The sequence below is a fragment of the Mandrillus leucophaeus genome, unplaced genomic scaffold (assembly GCF_000951045.1).
Source record: "Mandrillus leucophaeus isolate KB7577 unplaced genomic scaffold, Mleu.le_1.0 Scaffold399, whole genome shotgun sequence".
Lineage (NCBI taxonomy): Eukaryota > Metazoa > Chordata > Mammalia > Primates > Cercopithecidae > Mandrillus > Mandrillus leucophaeus.
The window spans coordinates 269,855-291,132 of record NW_012104242.1 but is presented as its reverse complement, the minus strand read 5'-3'; the positions used below and the strand labels follow the sequence as shown (position 1 = coordinate 291,132).

The window sequence follows — 21,278 nt, the reverse complement described above, 5'->3', positions numbered from 1 at the left end:
CTTTTGGTGGCTCAGTCCCACTTCCCGCGGGAGAGGGCCAGCCTGGCTGAGCCTGTATTCCTCCCTCCCTCATGGAGTCCTCCTGCTCCACTGTGGCTCCCGGAGCCCACAGACCTCTGTATCTCCCTCCAGCAGCCCCACTCTCGTGTGCCAGGCAACACCTTGGTTTTAACCTTACAACCTGGTTCTAACCGAGAAGTGTTAATAATCACCGCTACTCAACTCACGGAAAACAAGCACTTCAGATCCATAGCTCATTGAATTTGCCCAAACCTGGTGATGCCTGCATGTGATCCCCAGTCTGAGAAAGTCGACACCAAGCAGCACAGTTTGACCTGGGTCTTAACTCAGCCCACTCTGTAACTGGGGAGAACACTACTTTTGAGAACAACCAAGATCACCTGGTTTTATTTCTATGAGTTCTTTGCACATGGAGGGAATCAGCCCTTTGATGTGTCTGTTACAAATACATCTGCTGGTTCTTTAGGAAGACATCTCTTCTGCCCTTAGGTAGGGGGTAGCTTTTTTCCTCTCTTGGCTGCGTGGATATTGTTCCCCTTGGTGTAGAAGAAGGAATTCCTGTGTGGCACTTGCTAGCAGGATATGTGGCTTTTTCATCCAGGACCGTCCTGAGTGATTTAGCATCCTATGCCTGTTTTCATATGAAGCACACCTTTTTCACATGAACCAGAGAGAGAATTCTTGATGATCTTCCGTGTTTTCAACACTTCTGACAAGGTTATCAGCTGAGATAACCTTGCTTCCTTTCGCGAGGCTGAGGGTCAATATGGGGGCAGAGGCCGGAGAGAGTGAAGGACATGCGGCCGGAGGGCGAGGCGCTGGCCAGCACACACCTGCCCGGAGCCTCACCTGTCTTGTTTTCCTGCACGCCCCCTAAGTAGGTGAGCACAGGCCAAGGTAAAAACCCACAGGATGGAGATAAGGAAGATCTGGGAATGCTGCAGAGCCTGGGCCCTCTCTGGCGGAGCCCTGGGGCATTTGCCCTTTGCTTTTGTAACTCAAGAGCCTTGTTTCCTGAGTGACCCCCTTACCCTGTCTGAAGTCATCCCCATAGCAACAGCTCCCAGAGCTGCCTTGTGCACCTGACTCCGGCCAGCGACAGGATCTCGAACGTCCTGAAGCAGAGATGACTGAGGACTGGGCGCAGAAACAGAGATGGTGTGTGTCCCAAACAGCCCTTGGTTTTGGCTGAGTTTCACTCCCTGGCTGGTCACCTGGCTTTTGTAGTGCTGAGGTGGGGGCATCTGACCCCCCTCTTGTTCTTTCTTTCTCCTCACCATCTTCAGGTGCCCCTTTCTCGCCGCTGCCCCAGCCTGAATGGTCTGGCTTCTCTACTGCTGGCTTCATCTGGAGCAGATAGCCCCTGTCTGGAACCCACAGTTTGCTGGCTTTGACTCCACTTGGCCGCTCAGATCAGGGCACGTGTGCGGGCCTCCTGGCACGGCAGGAAGGAGTCAGCAGCATGGTCCTAGCATGGCCACGTCCTGCCGACATCCCAAGTGTGAGCCGCCTCTGGCTGTGAGCTGCTTCGTGGTCAGTGTCCAAAGGAGAGCACGTTTGTGTTGCACCACAAATTCTAGGTATTCTCTCATGGCAAGTCGTGAATTAGCATCATGCTACCTGGCTCCTAAAAGTTCTTTAGTTTCTTGCAGTTCTGTGTGAAAACAGCCAGTAAGGCATTTTTGGAGGTTAGCGTCATCAAGCCTATCGGCATAGTCCATAAGAGCTTGAATCGTGTGAGCTCTTTGGCCGTCCTCATCGGCTGCTGGCATCAAGGTTTCCCTTTGAGACACACCACAGAGTTAATGGTTCTCATCTGATCTGAAATGGCTCTAGTGAGTCCTCCTCCCTCATCAGACTTCTGCTGACGCACACAGGTGCCCTCCCCAGCGTCTCTTCTCCTGTCTCCTGCAGAAGAGAAAGTGCTGCCAGCCTTCCCTGTTCTGCCACAGATGATGCTCTCTGGCACAGGCTGCTCCTGTCTGCAGCAACCAGAGAAGTCACGCCAGGCTGGGTGCGAGGAAATTGTCCTGTGGCCTCAGTCACTGAACAGCCAGAGGAGATGGTGCCCCTGACTGCAGACAGCCCTAGGTCCAGCAGGAGCAGTGCAGCCGGTCGAGGCCCTGTCAAGCCCTTTGCGCTGCTCCCTGATTTATTGACATCACATGTCTGGCACATGCAGGACGTCAGGCCGGTGCCACCTTCCACACTGCTGGGTGCCTCCCCCTGTGGGGGCAGGAACACCCCCATGCCCAGAGGTGTGTGTACCCTCTGCAGCCACCCTCATGCCACGTAGAGGGCTGCGCTGGACTGGCCCCTCAGGGCCCCGTGACACTCAGCCTTCTTTCTTGGTACCTCCTGCCCCTTCCCTACCCTTCATCCTCCTTCTGTGGCACATCTGTCAGTTACAGAGGAAGACTGCGGTGCCGAGTGCCTGAGAGTGGGTCCCTGGTGTGTTTCAAATCTCAGTGAGGGCTGGTCATGGTGGCTCACGCCTGTAATCTCAGCACTTTCGGAGGCTGAGACAGGAGGATCACCTGAGACCAGGAGCTTGAGACCAGCCTGAGCAACATAGTGAGATCTCCGCTCTACAAAAACGTAAAAGTTAGCCAGATGTGGTAGTACCCACCTGTAGCCCCAGCAACTCAGGAGGCTGAGGTAGAAGTATTGCTTGAGGCCAGGAGGTCAAGACTGCAATGAGCCACGATTGTGCCACTGTGCTCCAGCTTGTGTGACAGAGTGAGACCCTGTCTCTTTAAAAAACAAAAAGCACATCAGTGGGGGATGGTAAGAAGGGTGTCTCAGGAGCCAACAGGCCCCCTGTGCGCAGCCTGTCCCCAGCTGGGAGGCAGGTCCTCGGATACGCCGTCTTCAAGCCTTCAAGCACTTTCTCCTTTGCTTTATTTTGTTTAAATAAAAATTGCCCCTTAGGTGAACGAAGAGTGTCATGGTCCACTAGGCACTTGGTAAAAATGCAAAACCATAGTGAAGGCCTCAAAATACAGAAATAATGCACCTGGGAGGACCGTTAGCGAAGCTCTGGTTGTGACCCGCTGCGATTTCCTTGGCAGTTCTTAAGATTAAATTATCATTACGTATTCTTTGAAGTAAAAGAGTTTAATTTCTGAGTACCTTTGCCGTCAGGGCCCGGCAATTCTCTCTGCTCCTTTGGCTATGTGATGCACGTGCTGTCTTGGGAGGGCTCCCGCCTGCTGCACACCTAGCCCTGCCTTCCACCCACAGGAGAGCCGTCGGTGCTTCAGGACCAGGCGACACGGTCATGGGTGACCCACAGCTCTTTCAAGGATGCTCTGTAACCCGTGTTCTTTTCCTTTTCTGAAAATGCTAAGTGGACTCTTGGTAACTTTAAGTTCAGAGTCATTTTTCCAGTTATTTTGCAGGTTTGAGAGATGTGGCTTCATCTGTCTTCTCTGTGGCCCTTACTTTGGGTCCAGTTTCCTCTGCTGCTGGGTTGTTCTTTTTGCAACTTCTGTCTTTGCCATTGGATGATGCTCAGAATCAACTTTCCCGGACAGCTGCCAGGCTTGTGACCTCATGTGAATTGGTGAAGGGGAAAACTGGACAGAAAACACATCTAGGAATATTTTAGGAACATTTTCTCTTTCTGTTTGCAGAGTTCGCTTAGTGGAAAGAGGATCCCCTCATAGCCTGCCCCTGATGGAATCGGGAAAGGTAAGTATTATAGGAAGAAACCGGCATTTCTGTATCAGTTTGCTTCTGAGTGTTGGAGCTTTGAAGTTTTCAGAAATGTATTTTTTAGAATGTTTTTTCCTAACTTGAAAGTAACATATCCATGAGTAGAGAAACTCAAAATAACAGTGTTTTAAACAAGTTAGACTTTTTTCCTCAGGTAAAAGTTAGGAAATAGGCATCTCCTGCCCCGTGAAGCCAGAACAGGCCCTGGTGCCTTTGGCCTCTTTCTGCACGTTGGAGCCCAATTCCCAGGGGCACCTGAGGAGCTGAGGCGGCTGCTGCTGCTCCAGCCATCATTTCCACGTTCCAGCCAGCAGGAGGAGAAAAAGAAAAGAACAAAGCATACAGACCATAGGGAAGGTTCCCAAGCTGTCCTACACTGAAATTCCATTGATCAGAACGTGGTCACATGGCCACACGTAGCTAAAGGTTGGGAACTATTGAGATATCAATTCTGAATATCTATAGGCCTATCTAAAAATCAGGGTATCTATTACTATGGAAGTAGAAAAGAATGGTTATCAAGAACAACTAGTAGTTTCTGCCACAGTGGCTGGTTTGTTTTGTTTTGTTTTTGTTTTGTTTTGTTTTTCCTAGCACTAAAGGGCAAGAAACATATTTAAACCTAAAACATATTTAAACCTTTTTTTTTTTTTTTTTCCTTTTTGGCCCCAGTTATCAGATTCCTTCTCCGTTGACATAATTCTAAAAGCATCTCACGTTGCTTCTGGACCTATTATAAAATTGCCTGCATGGCTGCAACTTAGAATTGTTTACAGAGTTGGTTCCAACAGTAGGAATGTGCTCACCATCCATCTTAAGAGTCTGGCAGACCATAGTCAGCAGCAGAGACCAGAGCCCTGAAATCTCATTTCAAACTTAAGTGAGATTTAACAGTATGACTATTCCAAGATGTTCTGTGTTTTTACCATAAAATGTTTTGCCTTTATCTCAATCGTAAATGTTAGATGAGCTGATCTGAGACAGGCTATCTTCAGGATTTCCAGAATAAACTTTTGATTCCTTATATAAGTGGTATCAGTGGAATGTGAGATATTTCTAAGCTTAACTTTAAGAAGGAAATTCTGGCCAGACCCAGTGTCTCATGCCTGTAGTCCCAGCACTTTGTGGGGCTGAGACTGGAGGGTTGCTTAAGGCTACAGTAAGCTGTGATCGTGCCACTCCAGCCTGGATGACAGAGCTAGACTCTGTCTCAAAAAAAAAAAAAAAAAAAAAAAAAAGAAAAGAAAAATGCTTAATACTGACATCCATCACAGTAAAAGATGTTTACCTGCAGGAAAAAGTTCCCCAGTATCTTGAGTTGAAAATTCAGTGGAGATGAGCTGGAGATCCACATGGACGTCCTAATTAAAACCCGCAGACGTCACTAGCAGTTGACACAGAATCTTTCCCTTCTGGCACCACCAAAGCAGCTGCCTACTCTGTCATTTTGCCAAAAGCATTTTGGGTTATCTTCGAGTCCATGCTTACCCCTGAAAATGTCACTCTGTGACTCCCTTCCTTCAGCGATTACTGCAAGCATCGCCCTCCATCCATGCGTGTGCCATGATGTGAGATGTAATGTTGAATCTATGTAAATATCTTAAATAACTTCATTGAAACAACTGAAAATTCCCATTTTGCAAGGGTCAGGCTCTGTTAAACGTTATATCATTTACCATGTTTTTTTTCAAAAATTGTTTTCATGATTTTCAATAGATTTCTTTTAGCTTTATTGAGGTATGACAATCAAAATGTTTAATTTTAAGGTCACCATAACAGCGTACAATATTGTAACAGTTACAGTGAGAATGCGATTGTCATGCTGTGATTGTCTAATGGGTCATAACTTTGTGGCATATAATTTTGATTTAATTGCTTTCTAAACAGAATGGAGACCAAGGGACATGGCATATGAAAGGGAATTACATAAAGACGAAATTGAGGTTGGCTTGTGTGTAGCCTCTCCCTGTATTCCTTCCATTGACAAGAGACTTTTCCTCTCCCAAATAGATACTTCCAGGGGTTCGGATTATAATTGCCAACCCAGAAACAAAAGGACCGCTGGGGGACTCACACCTTGGAGAGGTGAGTTGAGTGTCCTCCGAGATCCAGGTTACTTTTCTGTTATGTATCCTCGGTTTGCCTTGACACCGTCAGAACTGCTCACATGATTGCCAGGGAAATAGCGTGAGGTGAGCTTTGTGGCTCAAGTGAGTCCGTGAGAGCTCACAGTTACAAATGGCACTTCCTTAGGGAACCATAATAGATTCTCCTCAAATAATTCAGAAAAGATTTAAACACATAATGTGTATGGACGGAGTTTCTTTATTTCTTAGTTCTTGAGTTTGCTTTCCATGTTCCTGCTTTTATTACTGAGAAGTCCTTCACCAGGAAAATGGCAGAGGCCTCCACAGGGAGTAATGTGCAAACGACACCATCAGGACACAGTAGCCAAGAGAATCATGTGTTGATTTCAGATCAGAAGGCAAACAGTGGAAAACTTGACACCTTTGCCTAATTTTGTTCAGGACAAACCCACCCTGGCTGGCTCTTAACTCCCTGCCACTGTGCCCTTCCGCGCCCCTCCGCGCTGCTGGCAGGATGCAGCTGGAGAAGGCTGCCTCGTGTAGCTGTCTGGCCTTGGTCTCCATTCTTGACACCTCATTGCAAGCAGGGCCTGGCACTGCTGGGCGTCCCCAGTCTGAGAGGCCACGTGTCTCATGCGTCCTCCTCCTGCCCCATTCTTCTCTCTGGCGATGAGCTTGCTGCTTCTACAAGGAAGCAGAGGGCACTGGAGAAGAGCGTGTCTGGAGCCAGCCTCCTCCCACGGTGGCAGCACGCGTGCCCTCCCTCCGGTTACCCCAGGCCTGCCGTGCCCTGGACCAAGCCCCGTGTCCAGCCAAGGACACCCTCGCTCCCCTTGTCACCTGTCCTGTCTCATTAGGTGCCCCCATTCCTGAATGGCTCCCAGCATCACATGTGGGAGACGTGCTAAGAACTGGCATCTTCTTATAAACAGCACCTGCCCTCCTCCCCAGCCCCGGCTACATCCCCGGCCACATCTCCGGCACATGCAGGAACACGTTTCTGCACGTACGTGGGTGAATGCCTGACTAATGAACAAGCCCTCACCAGTTCTCAGGTCCCACCTTGCTTTGCTTCTTGGGCATTTTTTTTTTTTTTGGCCCCTCACTTGACCTCTCTCAGTCACATGAAAGATCAGAATTGTGAAGATGAAATTCTGTGCTGCTCTCACTTAGGAGTTTCCTTTGAATGCATTCCTAGAAACAAGCTGGAAGCAGAGCCTGCTTCTCCAGCACCTGGAGGGGGTCCTCACAGGTGCTGCCGGAGACGTGTGCTAGGCCGAGGTCAGAATTCTTTTCCCTCTGAGGGTGGCCAGAACTGGCGAAATTTCCAGGGTGACTTTCTTATTGGGAATGTGTGTTTTTTCCGCTTTATGAGATTAATTGAGAAAGTTGTATAAATTAAGGAATGCACTGTGATGCTTTGATGTATATACATATTTTGAAACAGTTACCACGACCGAGTTGGTTCTATTATCCATCACCTCACATTTTGCGTGTGTGTGATGAGAACGTTTAGGATCTATTCTGTTATCAAATTTCAAGTAAATAATACAGTATTATTAACTGTAGCCACCACACTACATTTTCTCCCCAGAACCTATTCGCCCTCTAACTGAAGGTTGGCACCTTTGCCCGTCATCTCCCCCTTGCCACTCTGAGGCCCCTGGTAACCACTGTTTACGCCCCGCTTCTGTGAACTCGGCTCTTTAGATTCCGCATGAGTGAGGTGGTACAGTATTTGTCCTCCTCTGTTCTGGCTTCTCACTCAGCATGACGTCTTCCAGGTTCATCCATGCTGTTGCACATGGCAGGATTTCCTCCTTTTTTATGACTGAGTACTACTCAGTTGCCTTAATGAGAATTTTCTTTGTGTTAAGGAACAGAGGACAGCTGTCATTTCCCTGATCCGATGGTGCACTCTCTTTTTCTCAGTTTCACTTTTTCATTTGTGAGGCACTGCTCTGGGGACGTGGGTGCAATACTGAACCTGTTTCTGACTTCGCGGAACTTGACCGCTTTTCATTGTCAGTAAAATAATGGAAACAGCCAAGCCCAGAATGTCTCCACAGCAAACACTCCAGAGCCTAAAAGGCCTCCTCTCCTGACCCTTGCTGTGTGGGCACAGCTGCATGCAGCTGCGTGGGCATCTGGGGAACTTACCTGGTTTTGCTTTTATCCAGCCCTGTCCATGGTTCTATGTAATCCACGTGGCTATGGCTTTGACTCACCATATCAGTCTTTGCTTACCTATTTTCCCAAATGTCAGACATCAGGCATTTTTGCTGCCGTTTTTTGGTGTTTTGTGCCTTCATCCCTTAGGTTTGGTTTTCTGGTGTATGGTTTTCTTGCATTATGTGTCCAGAAGAATGCTCACCAGGAGAAGTGAGAAAATGAATCTCAAAGCTTTTCAACATTGTTCTTGCTCTTTAGAAACAATCGTTTGGAAAAGCGAAGGAATCTAGTGTGACTTTGTTCATTTGATGTGTATATTTTTAAAAGCTATTTGTTAAATCTTCATCTAATCTGCTTTAATAAGTTCCCCGTAGGTGGATGGCTTAATTGGTTGCTTGGCCACAAACTTGGTAGACTGCCTTTATTTCAGTACCCTCTGTGTGTGTCTCCAGAAACCTGAATGAGATTAACATCTTGGTTATTCAGTCCAAGGAAACTTTTAATATCACTGAATATAATTTATTGAATTGTCAAAGTAGTTGTAGCCTCATTTCCCTGGAGATAAAATAATGTCACCCACAGTGAAATTTCCCTCCATTTGCAGATTTGGGTTCACAGTGCCCACAATGCCAGCGGTTATTTTACTATTTACGGAGATGAATCCCTCCAGTCGGATCACTTCAACTCAAGACTAAGTTTTGGAGACACCCAGACCATCTGGGCACGCACAGGCTACTTGGGGTTCCTGCGGAGAACTGAGCTCACAGATGCAAATGGAGGTGAGAGTCCAGGCTGGCTGGCCCCCCACACAGATGGGCAGAGAGGTTGGCTCCCCTAGATACAGAAGCTATTCCCAAGGTTTATGGCAGCCAAACCCAGGAGGAAACATGTGCTAGCTGCAACCTAGTGCGAAAAGAGCCGAGTTTAAGAGAAGAGAGGAAGGCAAGATGCAAATGTGTCCAGCAAGCTGAGCTGCACATCACATACCCTGTCCTGTCCTGAGAACCAAGTGCTGACTGAAAATCGGGGAGGGGCGCGGCTGCTGAGCACGGGCTGCCGTGTCGCCCACAGCAAAGTGCCCGACGTCTCAGCCCACAGAGTCTCCTCAGCAAGCCTGAAGGCTGCCTGCTCCCACGGGGTCCATCCGAGACAGAAGCTGGCCCAGTGGCTGCAGGAACGTGCACGCTGCTGCTTCTAGGACTGGATCTGCCCCTGTCTGGGAAGAGGAGGCCGTGAAGCTCTCGGGCCCTGGTGGCTGGCCGTCTCTGCCCATGCGTTCATCAGAGTGCAGGGCCTGGTGCTGCTGATGCTGGTGCCTAGTGTGGACAGCATTGCCTTTGCCCCATCAGAGGAGAGCGGGGTGAGGCCAGGGGTATTTCATGACGCGGAGGAGTAAAAGTGCACTCGCATAGTTAATTCTTTGCTTGTTCCAGAACCCTTTCTCACCTCCTTAGTTCTGCTAAAAGTAGAGGCAGGACTTGGCTGTTTCACAGCAATGGCAGTTGAGGTTCCTGGTGAGATCTTGCCTGACCAAAACCCCGGGGAGATGAGTTTCTAGACATCAGCAAGGCTTCCTTACATGCCTCTCACATCCCTACGATGGCCTGGCCCAAAGGGCTACATTTAGGACTCATACAAAAATATCCTGGCATGACATTTGCATTGTGGGAAATTGTAGACTAGTTTGAGGGTGTTGTCTGAGATTCCTGGAAGATGCAAAAGCTGGTGGCAATTTATAATCCTAGAGAAAGGCCAGGAAAGCCACTTCCCGCTGTGTCCTGGGAGCAGGGATACCCTGAAGGACGTGTCCCTGCCACTGGAGAAGAGGCAAAGCTGCTGTAGGGGGCAGAGGCCGAGTCAGGGTCTCCATCTTTCTTTGTCTGATTTAAATTAGAAAGTACTTATCTCTGATATTATTTTATATGTCAGTTATGCCTTTCAGATTTTCCCTACTATGCTTACTACCTTATAAAAATATAGGACATTTCCTTATTAAGGAAAGATAGGACCTGACCACTGGTTGTCATTGTCGTTATTCCGAGGTTTGCATGAAGGATAGAAATAAATTTCATGGCTCTATGAGCTAAGGAAATCTTCATGAACATGACCAGGAGCTACGCATTCTTTTCCCACTTAGACACAGAATTAATAGCGCAGAGAAGCACGTGTGGGTTGGAGTCAGGGAGCTGGTCTGTGACTGCTGCATCCTGTGTGACCTTGGGCAGACGAGGCCTCAGCCGGTGGGTCCATGGGACTCAGACCACTGGGTGCTGACTTCGCCCCTCATTTGCTCCCGGTGAACATGTGATCAGGCAGTTGACTGGATATCGAAGCTGAGCCAAGAAAGGTCTTCTCCCAAAGAACAAGTGTAGAGGGAGCATGGCGTCTTTGCAGCCAGCTGTGGGGCACCGACACACAAGCCGGGCACTTGCCAAGGAGCTCCCTGGCAGAAGAAGCAAACTGTCCCTGGATCCATGAGGCCCTTCCTTGGCGTCCCTGTCTCACTTGTGGGTAGTTTTTAATCTTTTTTCAGAAAAGAAGGAAAGTGACTTGAGCAGCATTATGGGGAAGCTCACACAGGCTTTCATTCCTCCACAGAGCGCCATGATGCCCTCTACGTGGTCGGGGCACTGGACGAAGCCATGGAGCTGCGGGGCATGCGGTACCACCCGATCGACATTGAGACCTCGGTCATCAGAGCCCATAAAAGCGTTACGGAATGGTAAGTCGTGAGCTTGCAGCTTGTACCCAAATCAGGAGCCGAGTTTGTGAAGCACTGAGGATGTGGAGGGCACGGCGGCAGAGGAGAGTTTTGCTAAGGTAGGGAAGGGAGTGCAATTCAGCATTTGACTATAAACCTTTATCTTTTGGGGTTAAAGTAACAAAAGAACACTCCACACATAGAGTTAATGTACCATATATTACCTGAAAACGATAGACTTCTATTGTCATGAAAACTACTTGATAACGTTTTCCAGGAAGCCAAATTGTTTGGTTTTTAATTTACCAAAGCATGATGTAGGAAAAAAACGAACCTCACACATATATAGGCACAGAAAATACTTTTATGACTGTTGACTTGGGAACTGTAAGTAACATGAGACGTGGGAAAACTTTAGGTGAGAAGGAGAGGCAGCGTTTGTCCAGACCCCAGAAGAGACTTCCAAAGGAAGAATTGCTTGAGTTAAACCAAGGCTGACAGTGAGAAGGTGTGTGCGTCGCACCTGCTGCCTGGGGCAGACTCTGCTCTGGGCCAGGTGAGGACTTGGAGGCTGGGACTTTGTCTCTCTGGCCCGTTTAATCTGTCGTGACGTGCTGAGTATGTCCATGGTGCTGCCGGAAATACAGCAGCATTTTCTTCTGATGTGTGGGAGTGGATTGGATGCTGGAGTGCCATGAGTTAAGTCAGCCAGGGCCGGGGAGTGTCACAGGCTTGTTCAGTGCCTTTATATTTGCATTTAGGCCGAAAAGTGACTCAACACCATTGACTTTAGACTTGTTCATTCCCTTGATAACAGACAGGGTGCCAACTGAGGGTGCCTGGTGAAACTGGTCTCCGTCTCAGGTCAGAGACCCTGAGGGAGGTGCATTCTCCTCTCTCATGAACAGCTTTTCCGGGCTGAAAGGATGGGTTCTGAGATTGTTCCTTCCTCCTCTTAGCTAGTTGAGGTGCAGTAAAGGCTAGTACTTACTGCCATTCGCTGAATTTGAACATGGAGGACTTGGCAGAATTTGCAAGATCCATTTTGCTTACCTGTCAGTGATCCTGTGGTTCAAATTGGCTAAGCCCCTACTCTCAAACAAAATTCCTTAAATTGTTGATTTTCTTGACAGTTCTCTCCTTGAGTATACAGAGAAGACAGAAACTCTAGGAAGACTTTGGCACTGAAACTCGACCAGGGCCTGCCTTATTTTCCGTCTAAATAGCTACGAATATCAGTTAACAGCCTTTCCGTTTTTTTATTTTTAAGAAAACAATTCTAATTGGCTTCTATTACCTCCCTCAAGCATTTCTGTCTGGTTTGCCGCTAAAAGGTGTGCATCGAGGGCCTCGCTGGTGCCCTCTGTGGGCTTCTAGACCGTGGTGCTGGGCCTTGTTCTGAAAGTGTCGCTGCTGTTACCCGCCATGTGGCCACCGAACTGGGTCTGTCCCTCACCTGGTCAGGGGCTCACATGCCCCTTGCCCACACGGTGTCCTTTGAGTGGACTTTTGAATGTTTGAGATGATCCAGATACAAACTGCTTTGCTCCACCTTCCCTCTCCCAGCCTCCCTGCACTGCCCTTCCGGCCACCGTCGGCTGCTCCATGCTGAGAAACGTGGTTGTGTCACCCAGCGTTGCAGAATGGGACTCTCCATGTTGCCAAATTCAAGCCAAACTTTCTCATTTCTCATCAATTGTTCTCAGCATTGAGTCGCGTGCACAGCTCCTGGAAAGGCTCTGAGAGTCGCTGGCACCGCTCCGTAGGTCCCTGGCAGCCCAGAGGAGATAGCAGATCAAGCACACCCTCGGCCAGCTCTGTTACCTCCGGAGAGCCAACCTGATTCGGATACTCCAGGACTATTCCATAAATTCCAAATGCCATAATAAAAGTATACCCAATGTTCCTGAGATGTGTGTATCTGTGATATCACAGATTCACAATGTGGGCTCACATGGGCCATGTAGAGCAGCGTTTTGACCTCACCAGGAGCAGTATGACAGGAATTCAGCACCAGCACGTCTGCTGGGAAACAGTTCTTAGCATGCTCCATAGGCGTGCGGCAGTCACAGAGCAAAATCCAGGAGAACTATTGAGAATTTCCAGGAAAATTCTCCAATTTTCCCTGTCAATTTAACATAGATTGGCCATACTGAATAAAATATGTGTTATTTTCCTAATTGACTTACTGTCACCCTTAGAACAATAGTGAGTTTCCCAAAATACCTCCTGCCTCAAGCTGCGATAGAACATGTTAGGCGCATGAGAGCAGATACCAGCAGCCCTGGAGCCTGGTCTCCATCCGGCCCCCTCTGCCTGGGAACCCTCTGGCCTCCTCAGCCAAGCAGACCTCAAGTACCAGGCTCTGTGAATATCGGGGCCCTTAAACAGCTAGTTCCAAAAGCCAGCCCTATATCCTTTAAAATGTAAAGCACCGGGTTTTTGCTTCTGCCAGTTGGATAGACGACATACTCTGGTGCCCGTCCTGCCGAAAGATGACTCGATTCCAGATAAAACATTTCGGAGTGAATCTTCCACATTCCAGAAGACTTACCCCTGCACATGGGTTAGCCACGGTGTGGCAGCCAGCCCACAGTCAGTGTTGGGTTAGCCACGGTGTGGCAGCCAGCCCACGCTCAGTGTTGGGTTAGCCACGGTGTGGCAGCCAGCCCATGCTCAGTGCTTTAGACAGAGTTGTTACGATGTCCCCACATCTGCATTGCAGGAGCTGGCTCAGCTGGGGCGAGCAGCTCGGCTGGGCCCAGGACTGGTGGCTCTTCTCCATGTGTTTCTTATTCTCTGGACCCAAGGGCCAGCCCAGGTGTGTCCCCGTCCTTGCAATGACACAGGCACGCCAGGAAAAGCCCCCACATCCAGCCCTTCTGGAGCCTCCACCGTCATTCACCTCCCTAACACAGGCTGACTGGGTTCCATGCTGAGCACAAGCACCAGGACTGGGAAACACACCTCCCACTCAGGCGCACCGCACAGACAGAGAGGAGTAGGCACCCATGCCCTAGGCCTCTGCACGCACGCACGCCTCTCAGCCGCAGAGCTGGGGTCTGGAAGCAGGAGGCACAGGGCTGCCTTGAGGGCAGAGGCTGATGGCACGCTGCACTCGGCAGTGGGTCATTGGTCCTCCAGGCAGCAGCAAAGAGGCAGCCCTGGAACACAGACTCCGCTAGCCAGGTGGAGGGAGCCTGTACTAGAAACAGGAACTCAGGAAGACGGTGAAACCCTCGCAGAAGCCACCGAGGGAGAAGGCTGGTAGGAAACACCGATCTGTGCTGTCGCCAGAAATCTGTGTGGGGAACGATTAGTGGGCGGCAGACGGAGGACATGGAGAGGCCAGAGGAGACTGTCGGGAGTGCTCAGGCAGGTTGGAGACAGCCAAGTGGAACTTCGAAAAGAAACCACAGCTATTAAATAAAGCATTAATAAACGTGTAATGTTGGCTTTCTTTTCTGTCTTTTAGTGCTGTGTTTACCTGGACAAACTTGTTGGTGGTTGTGGTTGAGCTGGATGGGTCAGAGCAAGAAGCCTTGGACCTGGTTCCCTTGGTGACCAACGTGGTCCTGGAGGAACACTACCTGATCGTCGGGGTGGTGGTCGTGGTGGACATCGGCGTCATCCCCATCAACTCCCGCGGGGAGAAGCAGCGCATGCACCTGCGAGACGGGTTTTTGGCAGACCAGCTAGACCCCATCTATGTGGCCTACAACATGTAGTCTCGTCTCTTGGCTTCCATGGACTTTTCTAGAGATGTAGACATTGTTCTCCGTGTCCACTGAAGCGTGCAGACACAGGGCAACACTCACCAGAATGCAGCCTTTTGTGGTGAGAGTGGAGGAGGAAGAAGAGGAGGAAGAGGACTTCTCACAGCAGCCACGATCGGCGTGGGGGTGAAATGTGAATTTACCACTGAATTTCGCTCAGAAGGACTTTGGATTACTGCCTTCAGTTCCTTGGAAAAGCCCATTTCAAAAACTTTCTTTTCTTTTCTTTTCTTTTCTTTTTTAATTATTGGATAATAAGTGCTTTCTTCGTAAATGTGGTATTTTGTTAAGCCGAAATAGCAATTAAAAAAATATCCTGCCCTCCAGATGGGTTCTTTTAAACAATTTATGTAGTGTGACAAAGAATTGTTTTCTCTGTTTTAATGTGTCATGAAATCTTAATGACATGGATCTGTTACTAATTTAAGCCATTGCTAGATCTCATCCTTTTAGGGAAGTTTGAGGTACGAGAAAACCTTCCAAATAGCACCTTCCAATTAGATTATAGCAGCTTTCTTTGTCAGAAATGTGCTGAAGAAACAAAGGCTGATATATGGCCTTTGAAGTTAGTATAGAATGAGAAGAAATTATAAATAAGGTGTATTTCGGCAATTATCTTGCAAATATCTTTGTACTAAACTAAAAAGATAAAATAAGTTAACTTCCTCAATATGTAATTATGTACAAAACGTTTAATTTATTTTGATCTCTTTAGAACTATAAAAGAGAAAAACATTCAAGAATATTAAAGTCTTGTAATGTTTGCTAATATAAAAAAGTGTTGTATTATCTTGCGTGGATAGTATCACAACAAATATATATATATGAAATATAAATTCACTAATGAACAAAGGAGATTTTAAAGTTTAAGACGCAGAACTTGTCACTTGCATGGTGTGCCCCCCGTACTCACATCCACTCTGCTGTTGCCAGCAGTCACAGACCACAGGAGCCCTGTCTAAAAGTTTCTTCTAGAACCGGAGGCCAGCAAGTGAAATTACTGCCGTCTCAAGGATGGTGAAAGAATTCAAAGCTCAATGTGCACTATTTTTTTCTTTGCTGTGGGACAACAGTGAATGTGTTTATGCCAGCGTGTGCTGATGATACTGAGGGGCTTTAGGTTGGCAAATAGCACTGTTTTCTTAGCTGCAAGAATTCGTTGCACAGTTTTTCATCATTTTTGTTAGTGTCATCTTTTGTTGGTCCTTGCTACGGAAAGGAATGCGATTCTGTGGTCATTTGCACTGGGTTGCATTGATTCCCTCTCTGATGGCCAATGTGGAGTGGACAAAGTGTCCGGAACTCACATCGGTGATCGTCCCCTGGTCTTAAGACCCAGCCAGCTCTGTGTGAGCCTCTGGGGCTCCCTCGCTCGGTGAGCACAGTTCCCCGGGGGTTCATGCCAGAGCTCTGGCTGAAGCAAGAAGTCCTCCAGCTGCGTCGTTGGCCGCCTGTGGATAAGTGCGCCCCAGTCTCTGCCCTGGCAGCTCCTGGCCACACCTTCTCAGAGCTCACCTGTGCACTTCTAAATTGAATTGGCCCACGGAGTCCAACCAAGAAGGAGCATCTGCACTCCGAGAAAGATGTGTTCTGTACCTGCCCCACGTGACCCTGCAGTGGCTCTCGGTGCTAGATATGCATGACTAAGATTGATGCTGGGCAAAATTTAGATTAACTTTCTTTATGTTGTGGGCAGCGTCTTTGTCTGCCTTTGCTATGTGCAGTCAGCAGTAAGCCTTTTGCTAAAAAGAGTTTTGTTTGACTTCTGAGATCCAAGGCTGATTGTTGTTAAAAAAAAAAAAAATGGCACATTTAAAAAAATTTGTCTGCATATGTGGTGCATCCTTCCATCTCCACAAACCATTTGATTCTTGAGATATTCTTTGGCCTCATTGCTGTGTGTGAATATTTCTCCACATGCTTTAGATACACATTCCTAGTCTCTGCTTCCTAAGGGGGGAACCACCACACATAGGGGAAAAAGACATTTTCCTATACCCACCCACCTTGTTTAAAGGGAAGTAGGTTTGGGGCTTCAGGTCAGACACTGATGATGAAACATTAGCTGCAGTGTGCAGGACAGCTTTGAGGTCCAGCTGAAGTCAGGAAGCAAAACAAATTTAGATGTCACTTCAAACATAATTTTAACTGTCACCAAATCAACTCTATGTTCGAGGAGTGTGGACGCTGCAGTGTAGTTGTGAGGGCAGTTAGCAGCAGTCTCTTCTGCATCCTGTCAACTCTGATGTTAGAGTTTAGGCTCAAAAGAGTTGGTGGACTGAGATCAAAATTTGGTTGTGCAAGAAAAAGGAAAGGCGACAGTACCACCAGTTTCAGCAATAAAGAAGGGTCATTCTGTATTCGAAATTGTACTGTAGATAAATCATTCATGAGAATGTAAAAAATGTTTGTCTTGTGACCTTGTGCTTTTGAAGTCAGACAAAACCGTGTAATCAACTTGCACAAAAAGAGGGTACACAATGAACATATGAACACAGACCTAATCAAACAGGAGCAGATTCCTCATGGTGCTTGTTTATTATATATATTTAATCCTGCTTGACACTTTACCCAAGGGAGATGGTCCCTTTTATCAGTTGAATGTTAGCAGCGTTATTTCAGAGTGTGGTGACTGGTTAGAGAAATTCATGTACTCAACCAATCACAGTTTCAAACAAAATTTTTATGTGCAAAGGACAGCAACCTTCTTGTATGTTAAACCACCAGTACGCTTTGTACATCTGTGATAACGCCTGTTTTATATTCAAATGAACAAATAAAAGCTTTTATTTTTGTTGCTCTGAAAATAGCAGTTTCTTAATTGGTCCCCTGGAAAGATGTCTGGGACAGCTTTAATCCCAGGAAGGAAGTGACTCCTACAGGGAAATGTATCTGACTCTGTTTACAGAATTTGTTGCATTACTTAGTACAGATAATCATACTTTGAACAATGTTTAAATTTTGATGGGGGCATTTATTGCTAAAAATAATTCCTATGGCAACAAATGTTTTGTGAAATGTTTTTTTTTAATTCTTTTAAATATATCGAAATATATTTGTTCATATTTGCTGTAAGTGTACAGATTATTGGTAATTTGGGGACAAACAGCGTGAGTCCTGTGTGCAGATGCTTTCTGTCAGCTGTGTCGCAGGGTCACAAGTGTGTCAAGAAGTAGGAGTACTTGACTGTTCTACCCCAAATTGTCTTTATCCATTTGACAACCAAAAACTGCATCTTTTGCCCAAGATCTTAGAATTCTTATGGCTTTGTCTTTGGGAAAGCAGTAGCAGGTCAACTGCCCTTCAGACTAGTGGTTCCATGAAGATAAATGCTTGTTCACAAGAAAATCAGTGGAACTAGGGCTGGACGCGGTGGCTCACGTCTGTAATCCCAACACTTTGGGAGGCCGACGCAGGCGGATCACGAGGTCAGGAGATGGAGGCCATCCTGGCTAACACGGTGAAACCCCCTCTCTACTAAAAATACAAAAAATCAGCTGGGCATGGTGGTGGGTGCCTGTAGTCTCGGCCACTTGGGGTGTTGAGGCAGGAGAATGGTGTGAACCCGGGAGGCGGAGGTTGCAGTGAGCCAAGATCGCACCACTGCACTCCAGCCTGGGCGACAGAGCGAGACTCCGTCTCGAAAAAAAATATCAATGGAACTAAAATTTTCACACAGAGCACCAGGTGTAATCTGAGTGCCTTTGTGTTCAAATTTCACTTGCCTTCCCTGACCCCTAACTTTCATTCAGGACAATCCCTCGTTGACTGAGAATGAGGCTTTGGGTGTGTGAAAGTGAACAGCTGGTGTGAGACCTGCAGGGCTGCACTGGAAGAAGCAGAAGATAGCAAGGGAGAGATGCTTCTCCACAGGCTCCCGCTTCTCAGATGGCAGCCCTCACCATGGCCCGTCAAGTACAAACCAGGTAACCAGGAGAACTGCTCCCGTGGGGCTCTCACCATGGCCCGTCAAGTACAAACCAGGTAACCAGGAGAACTGCTCCCGTGGGGCCCTCACCATGGCCCGTCAAGTACAAACCAGGTAACCAGGAGAACTGCTCCCGTGGGGCCCTTCTTTGGACTGTGCATGCGTTCCAGCACTGGTGTGTGAGTGTAGGATTTGCTACTGTGAAGCTGTGCTCTGCGTTCTCCATGGCCCCTCGCGCAAGGCTGGGTTCTTGGGACGCAACCAAGAGCAGTTTTGTTGGCTGGCCAGTCCCCGTTTTGTCTTGTGAATCCTCCACGAAACATCTCGGTGCACCCACAATGGTCTGTCCACCTGGACAGAAGCAGTCACACTGCTTCTGTGGAGAGATTGTTTAGCAAAAGGGGTCATTTCCTCACTGCTGTGTTTGCTGGGATGCTCAGCTCTGTGTTGTCTCAGTAGAACTTGCCATTCATGATCCCTACTGACATACTAAACATTTCTTTCTACGAGATTCCAGAAAGTCGTGCAGGGATCCCATACGACCTCTCCTGTAATCCCTGGGTTTTCTTTGTAGAACGAGAACGTCGGCCGGCGTCGTTGTCATGTCCCTCTGGCAAAACATACTGCGGGCACATGCGACTCAAGTCGAGTGCATACTCTCAGTTGTAGCTCTTGCTGTTGGTTAATCTGTAATGTTAATTCTATGAACAAAACAACTGGGCAAGACCAAGCTGATACCTTAGCAAGGGATTTGGGTTGGCCCCGGTGCTAACGTGGCTTGTCATTCGGTGATGAGAGCATCGTGGGGTGTTGGGAACACAGGCCCGCCCAGCTTGCTCTTGGGGTCCAGTGGTGGTTCTGCTCTGCGCTCCCCAGATCACACGCCTGTCTTTACCCCATCTCTAAATGGGACTCGGGCTTTCGTGGGCATAGTGAGTTTGTGCCTGAGCTCTGTGGCACGGTAGCCAGTTCAGCCCCATTTAGAAACTGCATTTAAGGCAGAAAAGGGTAGAAATAGAAATAGAAAGGGCTTCTGTGACTGTCTCTCACACTTGAGTTTATTTTTTATTTTTTTTGAGACAGTCTTGCTCTGTTGCCTGGCTGGAGTGCAGTGGCGCGATCTCGGCTCACTGCAACCTCCGCCTCCCAGATACAAGCTGTTTTTCTGCCTCAGCCTCCTGAGTAGCTGGGACTGCAGGTGCGCGCCACCACGCGTGGCTAATTGTTGTATTTTTAGTCGAGACGGAGTTTCACCAAGTTGGCCAGGATGGTCTCGATCTCTCAACCTCGTGATCCGCTTGCCTCAGCCTCCCAAAGTGCTGGGATTACAGGCATGAGCCACTGTGCCCAGCCTGAGTTTTTTAACTCACCTACTACAAAGACTTCTAGCAAATAACTTCTGCAAACCAGCTGGCCTCACTCAGATGAGGATCCCAGGTGTTTCTTAGAAGCCCTGCCAGGGGAGGGAGGGTGCAGGAGGCAAAAAGGTTGAGAACCTTAGGAAGTTTGTTGACATAGCATAGTTGGGTGGAAAATATTTTGCAGCCCTATTCGAGAAGAGTGTGTGAGAAGCACCTGGAGGTGTGTGTGCCTCTCCCAGGAGGCCCCAGGGAGCCATCCCTTTTTCAGGAGGTGCAGAAGTAGCCAGGTGCAAGTGGATATCCGGATGGGCCTGGCCGCTCTTCAGCTGCTGCAGGTCTGGGATAGAACAGAGTGGAGGGAAAGGGGCCCTAATTTTTTCCAGAATGCGTGGAATATCCTGAGCCACAAGCCTGACCTCACAGGACAGATAACCTCCTCAACAGTGCATCCTGGTCTCTCTGCTCTGAGCTACACTGTCGGAGAACCCCGCCTTTAGGGACCTTTTCATCCCAGGAACCCCAGCAACACTGAGACTCCAGTACCAGGACAAGAATCTGAGCTATTTAAAAATGTGCTTCTGCAGGAAATGATGTCAGAATGCTCATTTCATCGGTCTGGTCTTTAACAGCGATTCAGCCCCGACTGCAGATCCCATTTCCTGGGAATGCAGCAGAGCCTCTGCATGAAACGTCCGTGTGCAGTACTCTTAGGGACGGAAGGGACTGGGCTAAACCACAGTGGGAGCTGGGAAGGGAAGGGACCAACCTCAGGCCCCACTGGGACACTGGAGCTGCCATCCTGTAGAGCCCTCCTAACCCTACACCAGAGGCTGAGGGGACCTCGGACATCACACGTGCTTTCCCGTGTTTTCAGAAATCTGGAAACGCAGAATTTCAGGGGTGAGAGTGCCTACATATTGAATATGAGGCTAGATTGGGCTTCTATAATATCCCAAAGGACCCTCCAGCTTTTTCACCGGCACCCAATGCCCACCAGATACCAAAGACACAGCTTAGGAGAGTTTCACCCTGAAGCTGAGGGGGAGGGAGCCTGGTTAGAGGTGACCGTGCAGTATGAGTGCCTGCGCCACCTGACGATCTCAGCTGCTGCCCTTTCCTTTTCCCGCAAATGCCCGTCGCCATGGCCTTCTGTGTCCACAGGAGACTGACCCAGACACTCATGGACCAGGCAAAGGGGTTCGTCCTGGCCCAGGGCCCACCATGAAGTGTGCCTGGCAGCCTCGTAAGGACCCAGCCACTCCTGGGCTGTTGACCTTGGCTTCTCGTGCCCAGTGTTGTGGCCGCATCACTGCATCGTACTGTGAGATAAGTCAAGGTGGGCTCCCCAGGACCTGCACTAAATTAAATAGTGAAATTCAGCTTCAAAGAGCTTTGGAAATTACCCCTGCGTTTAAGCAAAATCAGTGACACCTGAGCAAACCCTTTCACACCAGCACGAGTTACAATCCTGTCTCCTGATTACAGATTCCATCCAGGCAAGAGCTGTATTACTCT

At 48.3% G+C, this 21,278-nt stretch overlaps 1 protein-coding gene across 1 annotated transcript in view; it reads left to right on the top strand.

The window, feature by feature from the left end:
- Window positions 1-17,536, top strand: part of DIP2C (DIP2 disco-interacting protein 2 homolog C (Drosophila)) — a 296,340-nt gene extending 278,804 nt beyond the window's left edge. The window contains exons 34-38 of the mRNA XM_011991552.1: window positions 3,657-3,714; window positions 5,749-5,823; window positions 8,602-8,776; window positions 10,596-10,719; window positions 14,174-17,536. Coding sequence (XP_011846942.1) covers window positions 3,657-3,714; window positions 5,749-5,823; window positions 8,602-8,776; window positions 10,596-10,719; window positions 14,174-14,426 — 685 coding nt within the window. The 3' untranslated portion in view covers window positions 14,427-17,536. The remainder of the gene's footprint in view (window positions 1-3,656; window positions 3,715-5,748; window positions 5,824-8,601; window positions 8,777-10,595; window positions 10,720-14,173) is intronic.
- Window positions 17,537-21,278: the final 3,742 nt, after the last annotated feature.